Raw genomic sequence first — 24,982 nt, 5'->3', positions numbered from 1 at the left:
CGGAACGACGCGGTCATAGACCATGTCTATCGGGAGTATCATTACCTTTTGAAGCACTAAATATACCAAAACTAGTGTCCTTGCCGTCCACTGATTTTGGAGGTGGGTTATTATTCCTCGGCTCTACTGGGGAAGGTAAAACCGTTTCTTTTCTTACAGGATCAACATGTCTGGGGCTGATGTCTGAAAACCTATTTGGTGCAGGATTCATTGGTGCATCTCCAGAATTCTTTCCAGTCTTTGCCTCAACCCCCAAATCAAACACACTGTCATAATCATCGTTTGCCTCAAGGGCTGACCAAGTATCATTTTTCTTGTCTGGAATATGCGTTTCTGCCTCTTCCTGAGCCTTTCTTTGATGGGCCAAACTTCACATGCCCAACAATAACATAAGCATGTTTTTTTTCCACCCTGGGTCCACTTTCCACGACAAAAACATCTTCAATCTGGATAAAGCGAATAAAGTAAAGGGTGCATAAAAATACAAGACATAAAGAACAATCTCAAGAATGGAGAAATGCAAGAGATGGTTAAAAAGATGAGGCGATACCAGAGCGCTAAAACGAGATGAGATTCCCCCCAAGTCATCTTCCTTACCCAAGGCCATACACTATTCAAGACTTATAAAATGTGAAATAGTTAGCTGATGAAAAAAAGAAGGGCAAAATAGTTGGTATAGCTCTCGGACACAAATAATGTGCAGTACAAAAGGCAAGTTTTGGGACAAAATACAGAGAGAAGAGCACACATTCTGAGATTTGTTCTCATTTCGAAGTTTCTAATGCTTGTTATTCAAAACATTTCCCTGTCATGCAAGCAAAATTACTTAAAATGCCACTCTACAGTCTTTGCATCTAGAAGACCATTATAAACGCAGAGACAGTTGATCTATCAAAGTTCACCAACAAAACCAGATCAAGTATTCACAATTTACTGTATTGAGTTATGTTCCAGGTCTAAATATTACATGAATTTCAATAAAAGTGTGGGTACAAAGCTCAATAACTATAGCTCTGTTTCAATATTAGGTGAATTTCAAAAAAAGATTGTACGGTAAAAACTTCCAGGTAGATTCTTTTAGCCTTTACAAAATAGCAATATCAGCGCTAAACAATGCTCCAAAATAACTCCTAGTACATTAGCGGGGTAACAATAATCAGCAGGTTGTCTTAAGAAAAAGGGTAGAATTATAGAGAGTACCTTGACTCGATAACCACAGTCCATCAACCTCTTCACCGTATCTGCTTTCATTTGGAGATCTTTTTGTTCCTGAAAATAGCAGCTGTATCTAATTGTGATACCTCCATTCCATGCAAACAAAACGATATACTATGTTTGTACTATCTATTAAACATTCTTTAACTTCACTTATTATTTTTGGATATTATTTAATTCACAACTATGGAACCTGAGCTTGATAACTCGATTGTTCAAAATTTTCAAATGCCTAAGCAGTTAGCCACAAATCCTGGGATGAGTTAAATTGTTTAACTCCATAGGTAGGTAAAATAATTATTCGGACGAACCATCAACTTATGGGATGGTTCCATTGGACCATCCTGTATCTCATGAGATATTGGGTGAAAGGGGCATCTACAATCTAATACAAATTTCCAAACAGTACTTACTATTTACACAGAGCTTAATCAACAACGTTGGAAAGAGTTGGGAAAATTTTATTGCTCTCCTGCTTTTAAAGAATAAATCGATGGCATCCATGATAATATGATATTTATATTAGCTTTCTAAAGTACGAGCTTCAGGAAGCATAAACACGAGAATGTAAAACAAAGAACAAATTATCAGATAAAGATCTTACAGTTTTAACAGAAAACCGAACTTCTTTGCAACCTCCTTTCCGTAAAGTCACTTCAAACTGCACTAAGAGATAGACATAACAAACAAGTTGATAATGAGTCTCTAAAGCGATTCTGATGGTGATTAGCTAGAAACCAAAATGAAGATACATCATAATGAAAATATCAGCCAATCCACTTGATCAATTGCATAGACTGTATCAAGAGCACAAAACCCATTACCTTGCTTTTAGCACGGTCTTTTTCCTTTATTTGTTGTTTGTACTTCTCCTTGTTGTAGTCCGCGAGCTTACAAACAGGTGGTTTAGCATTTCGTTGAACCTGTTGTTTACACCATAATTTAGTATTTTAGTCTAATATGATCGATTGGGTCAAAATGTTACACGTGTCAACACGTTTTAGACTAATTAATAAAAATGCAATGTAAAGCCTGTTAAGGAAAATCAAGTGGACTGATCGACGGTTGATATTCAACTGAACACGTTTCGGAATATGCATCATATACAGATCGTGGACAAGACAGTTAATGCAAGCAGGCAGTTGAAGTAATTACAACGATTGGAACATGTGAGATCATGGAGAAGTAACCGCCTCGTGCGGGTGGTGGAGCAAAAATAGAGAGCATGGAGCCACTTAATTCAAATCGAAGGAGGGAATTCCATATGATTTGAATTTCAAGTCGATGACAGCCTATAAATACAAGAATAGAAGATATTTAGGACCCCCAATCAATCGCCCAAAGGCTTCTACTTTTATCTGTACTTTACATTTCTTGCTCTAGGAGTAGCTTGTAACATAACTGTCTGTTCGATTGTGTTCTCATAGTCGATTGACTTCTACCTCGAGGAATAATAAAGTCCATTTTGTTGTTTTTCTTTCATCTCCATTCACTTCAATAAGTTTGCTTCCAGAGAAGTCTTGAAATACGGCAAGGAACCAAACTCCATCACCACAAACACCCACATTTCCAGCACGCTCAACAACTCTTAGTCTAATATGATCGATTGGGTCTAACATTTCGTTGAACCTGTTGTTTACACCATAATTTAGTATTTTAGTCTAATATGATCGATTGGGTCAAAATGTTACACGTGTCAACACGTTTTAGACTAATTAATAAAAATGCAATGTAAAGCCTGTTAAGGAAAATCAAGTGGACTGATCGACGGTTGATATTCAACTGAACACGTTTCGGAATATGCATCATATACAGATCGTGGGCAAGACAGTTAATGCAAGCAGGCAGTTGAAGTAATTACAACGATTGGAACATGTGAGATCATGGAGAAGTAACCGCCTCGTGCGGGTGGTGGAGCAAAAATAGGGAGCATGGAGCCACTTAATTCAAATCGAAGGAGGGAATTCCATATGATTTGAATTTCAAGTCGATGACAGCCTATAAATACAAGAATAGAAGATATTTAGGACCCCCAATCAATCGCCCAAAGGCTTCTACTTTTATCTGTACTTTACATTTCTTGCTCTAGGAGTAGCTTGTAACATAACTGTCTGTTCGATTGTGTTCTCATAGTCGATTGACTTCTACCTCGAGGAATAATAAAGTCCATTTTGTTGTTCTTCTTTCATCTCCATTCACTTCAATAAGTTTGCTTCCAGAGAAGTCCTGAAATACGGCAAGAAACCAAACTCCATCACCACAAACACCCACATTTCCAGCACGCTCAACAACTCTTACTCGATTCGTCGACTGTAAGTAAAATAGACAAACACCTGTACAAGATGAGACCAATATAACTAAGGAAACCATACGCGAAAAAAATTCTGGCTACCATAAGTAACTAAAAGTATGAGAGTGAGTAAACGAATTATCGTATTTTACTCTTTTCTTTATAATGCAAGATAACCATTACAACAAAAGGGTGGGTAGGTGGTTCCACCGAACAGATAGGAGCACTTCTAACATCAATAACAATTTAGTCCAGAAGCAAATTAGGTTGTGCATGCAGTCCTCTAATAACTTTGGAACTCTATTCCTCGATCTATATGTGCTTGACCATAGTGGCAAAGCAAGCTTCCTTATGATACTGTGAAATCATTTGCAACAAAACCTCTCAAAATCTCATCTTGCCAAAATTGCTGAGGTTTCAAAACGCAAAAGTTCTCAGAAACTGTACGTTGCCCACAAAGAAGGCAAGTTACAGAAGTGGGACTCCAGGAATTTGAAGTACAATGTTCAGAATTTGCCTTAACTCTACTAGCTGATCTATTAGCCAATGACATATGTACAAAATCTCATCTCATTGTATAAATAGTGAGGTCAGAAAACATAACCTCTATTCTAGTAAAAAAATTAAATACCAAGCAAAATGAAAACTTAAAAATATATACTATTTTAAATTTTTTTTTTTTTGAAAGTTGTGTTCCGTAATAGACAATGTTTTGAGAATAAAGGGATATATTTATAGTTATCCTAGATGAGTTCTCATATTTTGTGCCAACGTTTAACTGTATTAACCTACCAAAAACCTTTTGAAAGAAATTGTGGCAAGTATGTTGGGGTTGACTTTCTCGAAAATATGTCATTCTTTAAGATGGCATGATGAGATTTTCTATCGCAGTCTTAAATTCGAAGAATATTATTCAAGTTAATGTGGTTTGCAATTTAGTCGGTCCAAATTTTCCACTTTTGTTGTTGTCCGTTGTCCACAAAATGAGAAGATGGAGGTTGCGTAAACATTCCATATAATTACGTTTTGTCGTGTGTTGTTTTTTTTAATTCAAAAGATGAAAATTTGGACCGACTTTCTTGTGGTTTTCAAATGGAAAGCCATTAAGCTATTATTGTTATGGGCCATATTGTTCAATTTGTTAAAAGAAATTTTTACATTATTTGTATAAAATACTAAGTTGTCCAAATACCGGTAAGTGCCTAACTGAATTACCTTAGTGCAAAAGTAAAAAAAATTCACTTGAAATTGAGGGTCGAGTGACACTTACCACACTCCCACTAGCTGATGTGGCAATGACATTCTTGATATTATGAGCCCAGCCACCGGCATTGCATTTTGTGGTGAAAATCAAATGTCCTCACGAAATGCCACACATTCTGTATGACATTCGGAAAGTCTGTTTGCACACATAATCCCCCACAAATATGTTTCTACGGGGCCCGCTTCAAGTCTTGCAAATATGATTTGAACCACTCATTCTTTTAGAAATATTTTTTTATGACTTCTCATAAAAAGTCAACACAATCGAATATCAGTAAAGTCGTTTTCAAAATTCATAGGTCAAAATTGAGTGGTTCGCCCGACGAAGAGTATCAGTAAGGGCTTATTCTTGTTGTAATGGTTGCACCTATATTTCCTTGAATTTTTGCTATTATTGGAGTATAATTTTTTTGTCATTTTCTAAAAAGTAGGAGATTGCAAAACAAAACAACGTTGGTGGAGAAATTCAAGTCACTAATTTTGTCAAATTTCATAGCAAGAAGATCCAAAAAGAAGTACAAAAGTCTCCAATTGAATGCCCAAAAAGTTGTACAAAAAAACAAAGACACACAAGTGCCGATTGGTTCAACTTCAAGAAAGACTCAGCTTGCCACAATCAAAATCAGCCATCTTCAACAACATTCCAACCAGAAAAGTAGCCAACACTTTATCCCTCAAGAAATTCACCACAACCCCACTACTCTGTTGTACAGAACCCACCATATAAGCAGCACTGATGAGCACAAACCCTCTCCACTTCCTCTCTCTAGCAAACAACTTCAACCCTTTCTCAATCCTCTTGTACTCCTCTTTCCCATCTCCCTCTTCCGTTCCGCCGCTCGGCTTTTCCCTCAAGGCCTCTGCTAAACACCTAGCTAGAATGACACTGTCTTCCAGCGCTGCGCACCCGCCCTGCCCGATGTCTGGTGTCATCGGGTGGAGCGCATCGCCCGCGACACAAACATTGCCTTTGCTGGTATTTGCCCAGAAAAGCTCCCACGGACGTCTGAAGCTTAACGGAGAACAAGCAATATTGTCGAGTTCAGTGATCTCCACAACAGCTTTTACTTTGTCTGGTACTTTGCCAAGGTTGCTAAGAACAAATTCTTTCATCTTAGCTGGGTTTTCCTCCACCTCTTTGTCTATATCGTTCGACGAATGCATAACATTAATAAAAGAAGGTAATTATTAGCACACCAAATTCTATAGGTTTATGGATCCTCCTGTCCCAAATTCCTATGCCCTCGTATCCCAATGCACTCCCAACCGTAGAAGAATCATGTAAGAATCTCGAGAAATGATCAATGACGAGAAGTGCATTGGGCTAGAGAGGCATTAGGATTTAGGAATAAATCAGGATCGCGTGCCAACATACAATTGAAGGAGCGCCCCCCATAATTCGCATAGGAAAATCGAAAATTTTGAAATGCAGTCTACAAAAGTTTCTTAAACCGATAATCTGGAGCTTCCAGCGCACTTATGCAATCGGACTTGTGCACCTAATTTTTTCTATTTGCATACAAGCAAAATATGGCATGAGAGGGTTCTAACCTTTAGTGGAGGGATTGAACGTTAAAAACCAATACACTGTGTCTTCATTACTAGGGAGGAAACCGGATCGCACGCCCTTTCCGAAGAACTGCAGGAATTTGGGCTCAAAACCGTGGCTGCCTTTGAAATCTGCAAACCCCCTAATGGTGGATCGGCCCACGAAAGTCGGTTTCTTGAAGCCCAACCACTTTGACACCACTGAATTCACCCCATCACACCCAATCAGCACCTTGGCTTTTACCACGGAACCATTTGCAAGATGGACCAGCTTAAAGCAACCTCCTGATTCCTCCTCTTGAATAGAAACCACTTTGGATGAGAACCTTATGGTGCCACTGGGAAGCTCCTTCTGAAGGGTTTCCAGTAACACCTTCCTTCTTAAGCATCGAAGTTCTTGGTGTCCACTGCACACCGAAGGGAAGAAAATGCGAAAAAATGGACCTTGGGGAGAAACAATTTCGATGCAGAAAATTCAGAAGTAGTAACATTTTTCTCAAGGGAAATGAGATCCGTTTTGAAGTATTGTGCACATAAAAGAATGTGGCAATGGTAATTCTGAAATCAATGGTACTGTCCAAACTCAAAGCCATATGCACAGTGTGTGCTTAAACTTCTCCATGGAAAACTCACCAGCTCGCTTTGGTCGTAAATGATATTTCTGAAGTGGGAAGCCCCGAAATCGTAGATGCAGCCACTATCCTGGACACATCTCAAAACACAAAACAGGCAGTGTTTATTACTAGTAGTAAACAAAAGCATTCATCAAAAGCAACAAGGTGAGGGAAGTAGGGATTTGGAATGCGCAATTTCGCGGCTTATTTTGTGTGAGAATGCAAACCTACTTTATATGGATGCGGATCGTTCTTAGATTCACCATTTTGAACGTAGGTATACCATATTTGGGTACCACGTGGCGGTACCCAGCGCGCATCTGAGCCGTCCAAACGTGTTTTGGACGGCCCATAACCGAACACTCTCTCTCCTCCTCAGTCAACCACTCTCTCTCCTCTCTCTATCTCTCCCTCTAAAATTCTGGCCATTCAAAACACGTTGGGACGACTCGGATGCGTGCTCGGATACCACGTGGACTATACCCTATTTGCACCCAAAAACTTCTCAAGTAGAAGATCCAATATGGAGAAAATGATAATTACCTGGCGGTTCCCAATGCACATCCGAGCCATCCAAATGTGTTTTGAACGATCCAGATCCGAACACTCTCTCTCCTCCTTCTCTCTCTCTCAAATCTTAGCCGTGCAAAACACGTTTGGACGACTCGATTGCGTGCTCGGGTACCAGTACCACATGAACTATACCCTACTTGCACCCAAAAACTTCTCAAGTTGAAGACCCAATTTGGAGAAAATGATATTTACCCATAGAGTTGGTGATGTTGTTGGCGGAGGGAGTCGCCGACGCCGATTTCATCCAATGCTCTCCAAGCGTTTGACCATGTTGCGAATGCAAATCCAGTCACTCTCAAACTCTCTGATGACTCCAGTACCAAGCTCCGGATTCCTAACCTACAGAAAAAAATAATAATAATAAACCAACAATTCCTAGTACTCACACCCTTTGTTTCCAAAAATTGGTCTAGCCAACCGACTGGTCGGCGCCTTGGTACTATGCGGGGTCCAATGCCAACATAAAAACGGCCCAGGCCCCGACTAGTTGGCGGGGTCCAATGCCAACATAAAAACGGCCCAGGCCCCGACTAGTTGGCCGCCTAGAAAGCTAGTCTCCTTCTCCGTCCAACTAGCACCTAGTAACTTTTAGAACACTGCTTACACCTACTGAAATTTCTGTAAAAAATAGATTACGGATATGCTTGTTGGTACCTGTGAAGTCCCAAGGATGTGGTGAGTCCAGCAATCCCAGCTCCAACAATCACAATTTCTGCTTCAACCCCTTCCATGATAGTATTTCTGTCTCTGAGAGCTGTTTTTCTATGTTCTATGTTTGAAGAAAAGAAAAAGAATACTGGAAGTCTGAAATAAGGAAGACATATCACATGGGACCCATGTGACGACAGTATATAATAAGAGAGAAATCCACCTAAAAAATGTTGAACTCTTGTCAAAAGAAGATGTCACATTATTTCTTCACTAGATTTTTAAAGATTATTATAAACCAAAACCAGTTTTCGTCCATGGATATGCATGTGGGGGGATGAGCTCCTCCCCAAACCTCATCCCTCCATGCCCTCCTCTATGCTTTCAATTTTCATCCATATCTCGAATTCAAAACTATGATCAGAATCGTTCATCTCGTAGAACTTGCAAAAATCTACAAGACTACGAAATACCGGAATGATCAGATATCTGAGATATATATGTGTATGTGTACGTGTTGGAATAAGTTACACTTTGCCCGTAAATTTTAAGGATAAACCGTAGAGTATATTTACCATTAAATTTGCATAACAATTTGCAACGTGTTCATGCATCTATCGATGTCAGATCATATAGATATTCTGGAGACTTGTACTTTATGTGTGTCCTACGATTTAAACGGTTCGGATCATAATTTCATACCCGAGATGTGGACGAAGGAAATAGGAGCATGGATGGATGGGGTATGGAGGGGTGGTGTGGATGTCTCACATATAGGCTAGTCTACATTCTCACAAGGGGAGGATTGTCCTTAGCATCAGACCGCAATTATTGCAATGTCACCTGACCAATAAAAATTTAAGGATAATAAAGATAGATAATGCTGATGGCAGCCCTTGCGTATGTAAGTTTGGACACAAGTGTAGTGATATGCATTCCATGTCAGGCTTCTTGGAGGCTATTCCCAGTAGCAGTAGTTTTTTTAATTTTTTATAATCGGATGTCCGGATCACCTTATGCGCATCTCCACTAATTTCGGTACCCTACAGTTAACGACACGACAAACCCTCCAATGATTCCAAGATTTGAAATGTTTTTCCTCCGTGGAATTCAAACGTGTGACCTCATGAGGGAAAATCACTTATTATTTTTTCATGCTCAATTATCCAAATCCATTGGGTTTATTTGTAGTAGTTGTTGAAGTCGCAACAGTAGCCATTCAAACCAATAATGCAAATTATATTGCTTTTGTAAAAGTTAACTTTAGAAAATGAAAACAATGTGGATTACATTATTGTTGTTAGTTTTTGAAGACGCAACACGGAAATTCAAATTCACTGCATTTGTGCAAGAAGGTATGTACCAGCATGCGATCAAATGACAACATTTCAGAAAAATGGTTTGCCAAGACAACTTGTTTATAGAAATCTTGGCACCGACATCGAAAAATGATGCGGCAATGCACGTCCAGACGAGTGCAAAGGCAAGTTCATCATACCAGCCGCATAGCACTATCTGTGACCAGTTTATGAAACTTGTAACTCCAACATTCTCGGGCTAGCTCTATAGAATACCATTAGCGGCGGAGGAGTGGCTAAAAGAGAACGGAATCTATTTTAGAGGTTATGGGTGTTTCTAACGATCAAAAAGTAGTTATTGCTCTTTTATGTTTAACGATGAAGCTTGATTTTGGTGGGCAGCCACTATAAGAGGTTGACTACTCCTGCAGTTGGGGAACCAGTGCCTCCTGTACCGATAAAAGTATAAATATCAGGGATTATCCTGCATATCAAGAATAATACGTCTACAAAGACTATTAAATTAGTTCTGTTACAAAACTTTCATCCCTTACGAACCAGGGCATGCATCAACATCATGTAGGAGCAGTAACATTACAATCCCAATGCTGACAAATAAACCAGGGTAGCCTAAACTAAGGAACTGTCACCGCCGCATTATTGGTACCACAAGTCGAGAAGCATGGCTTGCGAAACTCACTGTATGGGTACTATCGTCGAAATTTCGAATAGCTTTCAGAATTCCTGCTCGGTACCCCATTCGAGCTCTCTGTGCTGAATATCCCCCATTTCCCTTGTTCGCCACTATCAACTCCTGGCCTTCCACCTCTATTGGTGTCTGACAAGGGTGTGCATGCGTTTTCTGAAACCCCTCGAGGCATAGGGTGTCTTCTTGAATCAGAAGAATTTCCTTTCTTGTACCTATTACTAACTTCTGCTGGTAGACCATGTCTATCAGGAGAATCGTTACCTTTTGAAGCACTAAAAATACCAAAACTGGTGCCCTTGCCGTCCACTGATTTTGGAGGTGGGTTATTATTCCTCGGCTCTACTGGGGAAGGTAAAACCGTTTCTTTTCTTACAGGATCAACAGGTCTGGGGCTGATGTCTGAAAACCTATTTGGTGCAGGATTCGTTGGTGCATCTCCAGAATTCTTTCCAGTCTTTGCCTCAACCCCCAAATCAAACACACTGTCATAATCATCGTCTGCCTCAAGGGCTGACCAAGTATCATTTTTCTTGTCTGGAATATGCGTTTCTGCCTCTTCCGAAAGGTTTTCACCATCCGTTTCAAATTCTGAGTCATGACCCAAAATGTCTTCAGACTGGACAGGGCTTTGGACCACAGTACTATCGGCAACAACGTTGGAAACTTTCTTTCCTGAGCCTTTCTTTGATGGGCCAAACTTCACATGCCTGACAATAACATAAGCGTGTTTTTTTTCCACCCTGGGTCCACTTTCCACGACAGAAACATCTTCAATCTGGATAAAGCGAATAAAGTAAAGGGTGCATAAAAATGCAAGACATAAAGAACAATCTCAAGAATGGAGAATGCAGGAGAAGGTTAAAAAGATGAGGCGATACCAGAGCGCTGAGACGAGATAAGATTCCCCCCAAGTCATCTTCCTTACCCAAGGCCATACACTATTCAAGATTTATAAAATGTGAAATAGTTAGCTTATGAAAAAAAGAAGGGCAAAATAGTTGGTATAGCTCTCTGACACAAATAATGTGTAGTACAAAAGGCAAGTTTTGGGACAAAATACAGAGAGGAGCACAAATTCTGAGATTTGTTCTCATCTGGAAGTTTCTAATGCTTGTTGTTCAAAACATTTCCCTGTCATGCAGGCAAAATTACTTAAATTGCCACTCTACAGTCTTTGCATCTAGAAGACCATTATAAATGCAGAGACAGTTGATCTATCAAAGTTCACCAACGAAACCTGATCAGGTATTCACAATTTACTATATTGGGTTATGTTCCAGATCTTCTGGAAAAAATAAAAATTTCAATGTTCAAAGCACGAGATGTGTGTGAATAAGTGTGGGTACAAAGCTCAATATCTATAGCTCTGTTTAAATATTACGTGAATTTCAATAAAAGTGTGGGTACAAAGCTCAATAACTATAGCTCTGTTTCAATATTAGGTGAATTTCAAAAAAAGGTTGTACAGTAAAAACTTCCAGGTAGATTCTTTTAGCCATTACAAAAAAGCAATATCAGCGCTAAACAATGCTGCAAAATAACTCCTAGTACATTAACGGGGTAACAGTAATCAGCAAGTTGTCTTAAGAAAAAGGGTAGAATTATAGAGAGTACCTTGACTCGATAACCACGGTCCATCAACCTCTTCACCGTATCTGCTTTCATTTGGAGATCTTTTTGTTCCTGAAAATAGAACAATATAATATTTTTGTACTATCTATTAAACATTCTTTAACTTCACTTATTATTTTTGGATATTATTTAATTCACAACTATGGAACCTGAGTTTGAAACTCGATTGTTCAAAATTTTCAAATGCCTAATCAGTTAGCCACAAATCCTGGGATAAGTTAAATTGTTTAACTCCTTAGGTAGGTAAAATAATTATTCGGACAGACTATCAACTCATGGGATGGTTCCATTGGACCATCCTGTATCTCATGAGATATTGGGTGAAAGGGGCATCTACAATCTAATACAAATTCCAAACAGTATTTACTATTTACACAGAGCTTAATCAACAACGTTGGAAAGAGTTGGGAGAATTTTATTGCTCTCCTGCTTTTAAAGAATAAATCGATGGCATCCATGATAATATGATATTTATATTAGCTTTCTATAGTACAAGCTTCAGGAAGTATAAACACAGGAATGTAAAACAAAGAACAAATTATCAGATAAAGATCTTACAGTTTTAACAGAAAACCGAACTTCTTTGCAATCTCCTTTCCGTAAAGTCACTTCAGACTGCACTAAGAGATAGACATAACAAACAAGTTGATAATGAGTCTCTAAAGCGATTCTGATGGTGATTAGCTAGAAACCAAAATGAAGATACATCATATTGAAAATATCAGCCAATCCACTTGATCAATTGCATAGACTGTATCAAGAGCACAAAACCCATTACCTTGCTTTTAGCACGGTCTTTTTCCTTTATTTGTTGTTTGTACTTCTCCTTGTGGTAGTCCGCGAGCTTACAAACAGGTGGTTTAGCATTTCGTTGAACCTGTACAAGATGAGACCAATATAACTAAGGAAACCATACGCGAAAAAAATTCCGGCTACCATAAGTAACTAAAAGTATGAGAGAGTAAACGAATTATCGCATTTTACTCTTTTCTTTATAATGCAAGATAACCATTACAACAAAAGGGTGGGTAGGTGGTTCCACCGAACAGATAGGAGCACTCCTAACATCATGAACAATTTAGTCCAGAAGCAAATTAGGTTGTGCATGCAGTTTTCTAATAACTTTGGAACTCTATTCCTCTATATGTACTTGACCACAGTTGCAAAGCAAGCTTCCTTCTGATACTGTGATATCATTTGCAACAAAACCTCTCAAAATCTCGTCTTGCCAAAGTTGCTGAGGTTTCAAAATGCAAAAGTTCTCTGAAACTGTACATTGCCCGCAAAGAAGGGAAAGTTACAGCAGTGGGGCCCCAAGAATTTGAAGTAGGGTGTTCAGAATTTGCCTCAACTCTACTAGCTGATCTATTAGCCAATGATATACGTACAAAATCTCATCTGATTGTATAAATAGTGTGGTCAGAAAACATAACCTCTATTCTAGTAAAAACTTAAATACCAAGCGAAATGAAAACTTAAAAATATATACTATTTTAATTTTTTTTTTTTTTTGAAAGTTGTGTTCCGTAATAGAAAATGTTTCGAGAATAAAGGGGATATATCCTAGATGAGTTCTCATATTTTGTGCCAACGTTTAACTATATTAACCTACCAAAAACCTTTTGAAAGAAATTGTTGCGAGTACGTTGGGGCTGACTTTCTCGAAAATATGTCGTTCTTTAGGATGACATGATGAGATTTTCTATCGCAGTCTTAAATTCGAAGAATATTAAAGGTAATGTGGTTTGCAATTTAGTTGAGTTTTTTTTAATAGCTTTGTCCGTAATTCAAAAGCTAACTAGACCCAAAAAAAAAGTAGTTTGTAATGAATACGAAATTAACACATTTAGACCATCGACAATAAAAATGGAGAGAGAAGGCAGAGCATATTACACCTATAGATTCTTTTTTTCTCTCTTTCTTTTCTCAATGTTTTAATTATGAACAGGATCTTTATTTGAGGTAATGTGTTAGGTGTTCAAATTATCTAGATTGATGGGCTATAATTGGATTGTGATTTGAGTGTTTAACTAGTTTTGGGTTCAGGGTTCCATTTTTTTTTGGGTTAGGTGTTCAAGACTATTAGAATTGAGTGTTCAATGGTATTTAAGTTGGGTGTTCAAAAAAAATTAACACATAATTTTTACATGTATTCTAAGCAAAAAAATAAAAAATTATTTGGGTGTACAATTGACCATGCATTGCCCTACATAGAGCCGCCTCTGAGTTACAGGTGGGGAATAATTTTAGAGAGCTGGAGGCATGGTACCCCAGTCCTTAAGCATAGCCCAACTATGAAGTCTAATCTTGATAGTAGGCCATAGAAAGAAACTATGCCTGGGAATATTTCAAATAGGAAACCAGAAAAGTTTGTGCCAGATGAGTAGCTTTTGTTATTTTTGCTTTTATCCAAACAAATAGAGGGCTAACAACTTCTAGCTTAAGTAAATTGATATTAGAATGACAAAGTTCACCTCAACTAAATCAAGATTGAGACGTCTCGCACGTTCTAAAGCTTCCCTCCTTGACACAACACAATGCCCTGCATAATACACAAATTTTAAAATAGTTGTTCAAAAAAGTGTGCACTCAAAACATAAATCACCCACCATACAATCGGGAAGCCATCTCCTCACTATTTTATATAATGTCGTGAATTGCGACCAACAATACTGAAGAAAATAAACGACTGTGTTTTCTCACTATCACATTTTGAGGAGTTGGAAAGTAAAGCATGAGAAACAAGGACATGGGTGAGGTTTACTTCTCTTTGTTTGTATTTTCATGGGCAATTTTGTTTCTCTCAAAAATTCGAAATCTCACCCTTTTTTGGAGAGAAAACAAAACTGGTTAGATAATATAGTTCTCTTCCTCTCCAAACTATCCCACATCCCCATCATTTCCACTCAATCTGTAGTCCAAACATCAGAGAGAACTCTCTTCCTCATTGTGTCTTATCACTTCTCAGTTCTCACCAATTACTTACACCAACTGCGCTCTTAAAGTGAGGAAACACATAGCTCATCTGACTCCCCTCCAAATTCTCTTTACCCATTCATTCAAAATTCACACACTCCGTACCCAATTTTTTCCATACCGGAGTTCCCTTGAATTTTCAGCCATCAGATCATGTGGAAATTTCAAGGGATAAGAAAATTCCTGCATGATCTAATGACCGCAAATGCGCCAAACCCTGGTGCAGGGAAAAATGAGTACACAGGATTTGAGCTCCATCTGATTATGAAACAAACTTTTCAAACCGTACACAATATGGAATTACCAAACAAACATATTAAAAGTATAAGTTGTATAACCAAACAGCTCAAGCTGCTCAACCCTAAATTCCAGAACTTTATGAGACATACCTTCCTCTGTTACAAGCCTAACAAATTCCGCCGTAATTTTCTCGTTCAACCGTTGGCGACTCGTGTCTTTCTCTTCCTGCTTCGACTTGGCCTGTAATTCAGTCATGCCACCACTAATTATCCTTAACCCGAAAGCACAAGAGCAATGCTAGGAGCACAACTTAAAAACAGGATTCCCAACACAACTGTATTCAGAGCCCATCTAACCCGCATCGGTTCCGGACACTTAAAAACGTATCAGAACAAAACTTTCCAGAATGCACGTCGGGGTGATAAACGAGCCAAGCAGGTAGTTGATCAAGGTTGGTTTGAAATATAACAAGCTTCAAAAATATGTGCAAGCTTCGCTTGTTTATGAGACGAGTCAATCTCAAACAAGCTTTAATCAAGCCAATCAGGAGCCAATCTCAAGTAGCTTAGATTTTTTTGTACATAATAAGCTGAACGAGCCGAGTAATAGCTTGTTCAAGCTTGGTTGGAAATACTAACGTGCTTCCAAAAAATGTTCAAGCTTGGTTTGTTCATGCAACAAACCAATCTCGAACAAGCTTTCAACAAACGAACAATGAGTTCTGACTCGAGTAGCTTGGTCCGTTTAGCCTCCCTAAATGCACGTGGACCCGCATACACAGAAGGGTTCGGGACACAGTTGCGTTCCCTGGGTGGGGTTCTAAAGTTGTGCTTGTAGACTTTTGAAAACAAAAATGTGAATAAAAATCAAAAATTAATGCGCCATAACAGTGCAATTACCTGAACTGGGGCGGCGAAGAACCTGACGCCGTTGCCAAACTCGATCTGGGTCTCGCGAATGACGAACGCGGTGGGGCTCTTGAGAACCCTAGTTATTGGGTTCGCAGTAGTTTGATTGAGAAGATGGCATCTTCTGTACTGGGTTGACAAGCATGTGACCGTCGCTTGCCTGATTCGGCCCCAGTATGCCATTCTGCCTCTTAATTCAGTTGCACATATGTATATATCAGTTAAAGGGTATCTCTTGATTGCTCTACACTACCCGAAGAATTGTGTGAACTCGGACAGTGGACACACGCACACAGAGAAGCCCTAACCGATCGTCGATGTCAATCTGGGTATCGCCAAACGGAGTATCCAATAGTGCCCTGTATACAAAACCCATAGAATCTGGCTTGACCCCGGTTAGCATTTTCAATGGTCCAAAATTATTTTAAATATTTTATTAGTTATACCATAATACTTTTATATTTTTATCTGTAAAAAATTTAACAAATTTGAGCCATTAATTATTAATATTAACGATTTAGATTAAACTTTACACTCTTCTCGCTGGATCCAAACCGATAAACGAATCAAACTATTCGAGTTCAAATTCATATTTGCTCGTTGAAAAAACTCATTTAAAATTGATTTGTTTTTAGAAGGAGAGAGAATTTAATTGATAAGAGAATATTACAATCTGCCGTGTAGGTCTAATACAATTGAAAAAGACAAATTGGACACATAAAGACAAACAACACAATCAAATCAAATGAAGAATGCATTCAGCGGTAAAATAATTCGGCTGTCAGTGTTGTCTGAGAGCCACATGCAAGATGTCGATAAAACAGTTATCATGATAGTTCAAAATTGATGTAGTATTTAATAGACAAAACAAACATAAGCATTGTTGTCAAAGCTTGTTAAGGGTTTCAAACCAAGCTCGAATAATATACTACTCCTGTTTGTTCGACTTATAATGTATAAATAATTTAAGCTATTCGAGATCGGCTCATGTAAAACTCATTTGAGTTCAACTTATCTCATTAACAACCGAAGCTTAAACATATTTTGGAATTCGATAAATTTTCAATCTGAATATCAACAACTAGCTTCTCGGCTCGATCAGCTCGTTTATCACCCCCAATGGTCTACAACCCACTTTGGAACGCGTTAGATTCGATTGGGGCTATTAAAAGCCCAAGTCTTAGACTGGGCTTGGGTCTATTTCTAAGACGAGTGATGGCTGCCTTTCAGCCCAAATCATGATTAGGCTTGGACTCTCTTTAAATTCTCGTGCCGGTTTAGAACTCATGGAAAGTGAGGGAAAAGAAAATGAGAGAAAAATGGGAGGAAAATTTTACTATTCAAGAAATTTAAGTTCTTTATTTTCTCTCATCTTTCTCTCCAATCCAAACAATTGAAGGAAAACATTTTTAACTTTCCACACACACTCTCTCTCTCTCTCTCTCTCTCTCTCTCCCCAAAGTTCCAAACAATTAGGCCTAACACCTAAACCATCATTAGCCCAAAAGTTCGTCTTGGGCTATACTGGACATTTAGAGACCGTAAAAAAGACCATAATAAGAAAAATTCTCACTGAGCCTAAAATGACACACACACACACACATATATGAAATAAAATAAGGGTCGGTTCCCCTCTCACAAATGCTGACACAAAACTAATTGGAATTTCACGCAAATGATCAAAGCCGTTTAATTCGTTTAAAATGGGTTTTTAAGAGTTCTGGTTCTCTAACATTGTTATTTTTGAAAAAACACTCAGGGAAAAAGAATTCAACTAAAACATTCGGTAAATCCTTTAATTTGTTGTTGTGTTTTTCCACTCAAGTTTCAAACTTCCGAACACAATTTTAGAATGGAGAGAGAGAAAATTTCAACACTTGGGTGATCATGTTTTCTGGTCCCTTCTAAGCTTATGTAAGCTTAATAATTAATTTTGAGCTCCTATGCCTTTGAACATTACCTTCTCACACGCCTCAATATAATAAAAATAATGAACAAATTTCAACTCGAAAAATCAACCCAACGAATTCATATGTCAAAGCCTGAAAAAGTGATAGACAACAACCCATACAAATAACCACAAAGGTGTCGCTGATTGATCTTAGCCTGAAATTTAGGGTTTGTTCCTTCTTAAAGTTTCAGTTCTCATGATCGATTATTTTTGTCAGCAACTTTTGAAGGTCACCTCATCTCATGTATAAGTGTGGAAAAGATTGCGGGAGGGGTTGCAGGAGTTAGACAGAGGTGTGTGCAAGCTGATTAAGGACATTCTGCAAGCCAAAAAAAAAAACACTGATGCAAATTATATTAACAAACTAATTAATTAATTCTTTTAATGAGTTCTCATGTCTAGAATTTTCTTCGCATGTTTTTTTTCCTCCTCAATACTGGGTCATAGATTCCTTGTTGACCATTAGAATTGAAGAGGGCAGATTGAGATGTTTAATAGATCAACAATTGATAATTGGGTCCCACTTGTAGATTCATGGTATCTTTGCCCATTCTTCCTCAAATTAATCAAAAAAAGAAATAAGATACATGAATGTGTCCATAAACAGGAATGAATAGTCCAGATTTGTAGAACTGTAAATCTGAAATATTTATTTTCATGGACCAAGTTTCATGTAATGTATCAATCCTTTTAATCAACAGATTATTTCACAATTTCGAGAAGATTGATATTCAATGACCTTGGGGAATGGATCCCAAATGTGTCAATCTCAAACCAATGTGTGGTTCAGATTCGTGCTCAACCTCATTCTAGAGGAAAGAAAAAAAAAAGAGGAAATCAATTGCAAAAGGAAGGTATATATATTACCCTATAGCACGTCAATAAACGTTTCTCTTAGTAGATTTATATATAAGAAAATATTTACCGATCGAACAGTTATGATTAATATGTAAAGGCTATCCGATGGTTGCAGAGGACGTTGGGTTTGTATGTGTAAATAAAAATCGCTTTGTTTTATAATATAGGTTGTTGATTGTTGATATTCTCTTTTACTACTTTAAACTAATTAGAGTTTAGATAACTTGCTACTCAATTTATCTCATCTTGTTTATCGTCAAAGTTGACTATGAAGGTATTCTTTTCTCGTAGACCTTCTAATTTTCCATCATAGCATTCCTCATGAGAGAGAGAGAGAGAGAGAGAGAGAGAGAGAGAGAGAGATGGATTTGGCTTTGGCTTTGGCTTTGACATGGAGCTAGCTGAAAGAGAGCTATCAAGGAGAACTTTAAGGAGTTTTAAACCCCAACGGGTTTGACCAAGTAGTGTAGTTGTGAGAAAGCAATAAGTGTTCCTTCATGAGTTTATAAGTTTGATTCTCACGGAGGGCGCTAAACATTCTAAATCTTGGGACCACTAAAAGTTATGTCCGATCGTTACTTTCAGAGCTCCAGAATTAGTCAAGATGCGCGCAAATTGACCCTGTTATAAAAAAAAAAAAAGGTTTAAGGAGTTTTAGCATTTGGATAAGAAAGGGGTCCATATACACTGCTAGCCAGTGGTCAAAGTGATGCAATGGGATCACAATTCAAACAAAAATTCAAAATGACCCAAATGAAATGACAGGTAGGCACTCGTGTATGTTTATTTCATCATGTGTAGTTTGCGGATCTAGAACGTCAATAAAAAAACAAAGTAGTAATTTACTACTTTGAGGAAAAAAAAAATATAATAACTTTTTAGAATTCATTCCAAGGGAGGTCTCAACTAGCCCAAACACAAATTCCTCACCAATTTCCCTTGTCAAACAATTCATGAAAAGTCTCACTGTCTCTCTCCCTCATGCACACGTAGATAACATACGATTTTTAATCAACCGCGTTTTTTTTTTAATTTTTAGTTCGCTGTCATAGAGAGGCGGACCTAGAAATGTCGATGAGTGGGGTCAAAATATTTGTTTTGTGATAACGGCTAACGTAATTTTTTTTTTTAATAAGACATTTCGAATATAGGCTGATAAGATATGAATGAAGAAACAGATGATTTTTTGAATTGAAAAATAATGCACGATAGCCTTATCGGATTGTTCTGAACATATTTGTTTTCAATATGCACATATAATCTATCATTTGTCCATCGTTTTCCCGTTCAATAACATTCTGATTTTGCGTACACAACTTTCATTCTTAGAATAACATTTTACAATTTGACGGGTGCTTACGGGCAATTTTGTAAGTTTCATAATAAATAAACTTGGGGCAATAAGACAAGTTTAATAGGCCAATTTTTTAACATAACATAAAATATGGTAGTGTAAATTGTAATATATAGTAATTTTTCATTGTGGTCTCCGTTGAGAGTCTCAAACATAAACCTCATTAATTCCATATGGATTATAATTCGCACTAATTAATATCTATTGTTTTTTTCTTATGACCGAATGTTCGGGGCCAAGCTTATGCGCATGTCGACTAATTTCGGGATCTTGAAGTTAATGAGCGGGCATATTATTCGAAATTAGTTGAGGTGCGCGCAAGCTAATGAAAGTTTTCTCCCGTCGTTGACTTCAACGCTCCGAAATTTTTATTTATTTTTCAATATTGTATACATCAGCGGGGTTAGTGGAGGGTGTTAGAGTTAGCACAAGGGGGTCCAGAGGCTATCTATAGCCCTGGGCCCCAAATTAAAGCCCTGTCCAAGTGGGACTTGAACCCTAGTTACCATTGGGGGAGAGAGATAGCAACCAACTTCACTAGGAAAGGTTCTCAACATTTCGAAATTAGTTGAGATACGCGCAAGTTGATCAGGACATTCGGTTATTAAAAAAGAAGAAAAAAAGATAAACCCCTTTAGCAGCTTGATGGATTAAACTAAAAACACCTTAAGCCTCTCCAAATTCCAATCACCCTTAACTATATTTACTTTTAACCAGGAATAATGGAGTGCAAGAATTGGAACAATAAATAGCAGGTTAACAACTTAACATCTACTCCTATCTAATCAAAGCAAGCAATCTTAGATTTCTAATGATTAGTTTCTATCATTAATTGTAATGGGAGTTTGGCCAATATTAATTAGCTTGGCTTGTTTTTTTCTTTTCTTTGCTTAAGTTATTTTATTGGTGAATTTTATTTATTGAATTACTTATTCTCCTCAACAAAAAGAAATAAAAAATTATCATAAAAACTGTTAAAAAAAGATCACTAAAATAAAAATTAATCCAAAACAGACAGATAATTAAATTATCTGTGTGCTTTCCAAACTTTTTCAAGTATCCTGATTTTTGAACTTCTTTGAATATTTCTCTTATTTTATTGGTGTATAATCTTTGGTTAGAAAGGAATCAACGGGTGTTTAATCAGAATGCCTCAACTCAAGATCAGATTATACGTCGAACTTTTTCCTGTGTTCAAGAATCTTTGTGTTTGAAGAGGGGTCTTGACCGAACACAGCTAAACAGAGACCTTTGCAATAGTTGGGGACTCACATATAGGATTTTTGATGTATAGATTTCTTTCTAGTTTTTCTTGCTCATTTTCAGTTGGCATTAGGTTTGTTTTTTCTGATGTATAGTTGCCTTGTTCTTTACGGGGGAAAGCCCCTTCAAGCTTGTAGTTGGGTTTGCGCTTTTTAATAGAAAGTACTTATCAAAAAAAAAAAAAAGAAACTTAGACTATAAGCCAAAATACACAAGTTAGGCCAAAAAGTCCCCTTAATCTAGACAATCATTGTTTTTTCATTTAAAACATGGCTTGTCTAGCCTGTACTATTTAGGTAGTTTAGGATAAGTCATTTCACACATGGTTGGTCCTCCCATTAATTGCCCACTATCATCTCTCTTCTTTTTAAATTCTACTCTAAGAGTCCCCATAATAAATTTATAATAATTAAAAAAAAAGTACCCGTGCTCCTGAATAATTTTTTCAATGACAAGTCCAACCAAATAACTTAAACAATGTTGATATCTTGGGTTTGGATAGGGTTAGAGTAATAGGGATCATTAAGGGGACGCTAATTAAACACCTACCACTAGAACATATTGTTGCCTTTTTATCATAATAATTTTCTATTAGTCAAATTACTAAAAGTGCATGCATTTGTACATGTACCAAAAGTGGGTCCAAACTATTAATTTGTTAGTTGTTCAATTATGATTCCATCCCTAGAAATTAGGTTAGGGTTATCCACTCTTTTCCACTTATAGAGAGAGAGGGGGGTAGTTGATCTTTGTGGTCGGCGGTGCACGGTGGCGTCTCTAGTGGTCGAAGATGTCTCTGGTGTGGGTGGGTTTGTCGGCAGCTGTGGTGGTGATAAATAGAGAGGTAGAGCTTAGAAGAGAGAAAATGGAGTTGGTTTTGTTTTTTTGGGGCGTGGAGAGAGAAAATGTCGTGGATCTGATTTTGGTTTGTGGAATTATTGATTTTGGGTGAATGATGATTTCCCGCTCGAGATTTTGTGAAATTTTTTGAAGTGTTATGGAAGAAAGTGGGTTAGAGAAATTGACCCATTCCAATCGGTATGATAGCTAGCATGCCAAGGCAGATACGTGCAAGATTCGTTTCTAGAGTAGTATGAAGCTCAATTCTTCTGTGCCGATTCCCCTCTATTTCTCTGTACCGAGAAATAGAGGACCAACATTATTAATGAGGAAAGCTCACAATCTCAAATTACTAAAAGTGCATGTGTAAATGTACTAAAAGTGGGTCCAAACTATTAATTTGTAAGTTACTATTCAATTATGATTATGATTACACTCCTAAAAATTAGGTTAGGGTTATCCATTCTTTTCCACTTATGGAGAGAGAGAGAGAGAGAGAGAGAGAGAGAGAGAGGTCCTTGAGCTTTGTTTATTCGTGGCCTAGTTCAAGCTGCAGGGAAAAAAAATATGAGGAAGGTTTGTGTGCATGTTTTGGTCCCTACCACTTTTCATTTAATTTTTCCATCACTAAAACATAAAAAAGGCTAGGGATCATATACTAGTAAAATATTTGGCATTGGACAAAGTGAGGATTTGTTACAATCAAACAATGGGAGATGGGACTGCCCATTGTGGAAATATTTGTTAGGTAAAGGTATACATCTCCCTTGCTTTCTATCCACTTCTCTCTCTCTCTCTCTCTCTCTCTCTCATCAATCCCTAGGTTAACTATATATCTTCTGGACCAAATTAAATAAATCAATGAGAAACCACAGCAAATGTAGTTAATTGTCTCATTTTTCCTCTCCGTGGAGACCTCAGTTCAAGCCCCACGAGGGGCGGGCTTTGGAGGCCAGAGTTATAGATAAATATTTGGACCTGCCTGTGCTAATTCTAACATCCCACTAACCCCTGCTAATGTATATAATATTGGTAATAATAAATCAATAGAATAGATAATTTCTAAGTAACCTTATTCAAAAGAATTTAATAATCTTCAAATAGATGAATGCCAGCTAAAGAGATCCAAATACATCAAAGAATGCCAATGGAAATTGTATGAATAAGCCAAATAAAGAAATAAAATGAAAAGTTGTTTCCCAATAAGGCCTGAAAAGACACTCAAATAATAATGAAATTTGTACATTTCAAGTAGGAGTATGTCACATCTTCTAATTCTAGAATTATTAAATCAATCTGAACTACTCCTACCACTATAAAACGATTGCAATACCCATCGATCAATGATGAAAACATATTCTTTTTGGATTCACTCACCGTATAGGACTCATCTCAAAGTGTGTGAATTTCACGCTAATGTATGGTGGAAATAGCCTCGAGAGTGCTCTATGAAATATTGTGCTAAATAATCTCTTGTGCTCTAGGACCCATTTTAAAGTGTTGTTTCACAATTCGTAGAGCGCCCAAGGCTACGAATTTAGAAACATCCCTTACCGATATTGGATTGAGCTATTTCGGTTTTGCTATTGTCAGCCCATTGAGTTGACGATAAACATACTAGAAGATAAAAAAAACACATATTTATGTATACTTTTTACACCCTTTAATACACATTTACACACCTTTTTTTTATTTATAAGTATTTACACACTTATTATTGTTAGCCCATTGGACTGATTTTAAAATTTTCCTTTTTCGAATAGAGTTGTGTAGTGAACAAGGCATGAGTGGTTTAAATCATCTTTATAGAATTCATAATGGGCCCCATAAAAATAAAAAAAAATTATTAATTTCTTACCTATTTAATGGGTACCCAACAAGGCATAAGAAGGGCAGAGTTTTTTGCAGCAAAAACAGTAGCGTTTTTTGGGGACAACACACCTATTGACCTACGTGGACAGTAAGATCCCCCAATCCGTAGGGGACCATTGCAGGTGACCAAAAAAGATTGGCAAATATAAGCAAGATGGGTTTACCAAACCTTCTCATTCGCTTGTTGTTTATTAATTATGTTATTAAATAGGGAAATGTTAAGGACACATGAATGTGTCACACTTCAATCACACCTCTCTCACATGCAAGTGTGAAAATTTCACAATAAATGCTAGAGACCCGCTAGGGACCTACAGGTATGTAAGAGGGTTGTGGTTGAAGTGTGACAAATTGATGTGCTTCTAACATCTCTCTATTAAATAAATAAAAAGGATAGGCAAAGGAAATTATATTACCAAATGAGGCCTTATCTTTGATCAATAGAGTCAAGAGATGAGGCCTGCTGATCAGTTAGTGGATGATGACAGTATGTTATGCATGCTCCCTTGAATAAACCCCAAGAGATTTTTCATAGGGGTATATGAGGTAATGAATGGCCTCAAACAGATCAGTGACAAACTCAGAAATTTACGTTAGTGGGAACACATATTATTTATGGTGATAAAGAAGAATTTCATAAAATAAAATAAAAAGGATAGTGAATTCCATCTATCATTTTTACTTAGTATGTTATTAGTTCTTTCAAGTGAACTTACAAAAAAAACCTTAGAGGTGTAATGCCTTCCAATAATATTTATAAGTTAAGACATATGTCATTCATATCATGATTACTAGAATGGATTGTGCGGAGAAAAGAAATGTGTAAAATTTACCGATCTAAAAAGAAGCTTAATAAATATTTGCTTATGAAAATTTAGTGTAATTTTATAGGACACTGTCAGAATTTAAAGACTACATTAGAAGGGTATT

The 24,982-nt window shown here is 37.3% G+C and overlaps 2 protein-coding genes and 1 long non-coding RNA gene across 3 annotated transcripts; all 3 read right to left on the bottom strand.

Annotated features, from left to right (window-relative positions):
• Positions 1-369: 369 nt before the first annotated feature.
• On the bottom strand, positions 370-3,795 carry LOC131327431 (uncharacterized). The gene is made up of 5 exons (XR_009200300.1): positions 3,549-3,795; positions 2,040-2,138; positions 1,820-1,876; positions 1,201-1,269; positions 370-610 (listed from the first exon to the last, which is right to left on the bottom strand). It is a non-coding gene; the product is annotated as an uncharacterized LOC131327431 (long non-coding RNA).
• Positions 3,796-5,221: 1,426 nt separating this feature from the next.
• LOC131327430 (monooxygenase 2-like) lies at positions 5,222-8,378 on the bottom strand. The gene is made up of 5 exons (XM_058360592.1): positions 8,158-8,378; positions 7,696-7,842; positions 6,950-7,018; positions 6,320-6,723; positions 5,222-5,910 (listed from the first exon to the last, which is right to left on the bottom strand). Exons 1-5 carry the CDS (start codon positions 8,232-8,234, stop codon positions 5,360-5,362), a joined length of 1,248 nt encoding a protein of 415 aa, XP_058216575.1. The 5' UTR covers positions 8,235-8,378; the 3' UTR covers positions 5,222-5,359.
• Positions 8,379-9,907: 1,529 nt separating this feature from the next.
• On the bottom strand, positions 9,908-16,305 carry LOC131327428 (translation initiation factor IF3-1, mitochondrial). The gene is made up of 8 exons (XM_058360588.1): positions 15,906-16,305; positions 15,156-15,246; positions 14,265-14,332; positions 12,569-12,667; positions 12,349-12,405; positions 11,773-11,841; positions 11,037-11,096; positions 9,908-10,933 (listed from the first exon to the last, which is right to left on the bottom strand). The coding sequence occupies exons 1-8, from the start codon at positions 16,095-16,097 to the stop codon at positions 10,160-10,162; spliced, it is 1,410 nt and encodes a 469-aa protein (XP_058216571.1). The 5' UTR covers positions 16,098-16,305; the 3' UTR covers positions 9,908-10,159.
• Between the last annotated feature and the right edge of the window lie 8,677 nt (positions 16,306-24,982).

This window comes from Rhododendron vialii, chromosome 5a (assembly GCF_030253575.1).
Source record: "Rhododendron vialii isolate Sample 1 chromosome 5a, ASM3025357v1".
In the NCBI taxonomy this organism is placed as follows: domain Eukaryota; kingdom Viridiplantae; phylum Streptophyta; class Magnoliopsida; order Ericales; family Ericaceae; genus Rhododendron; species Rhododendron vialii.
This window is presented reverse-complemented; position numbering and strand designations above follow the sequence as displayed.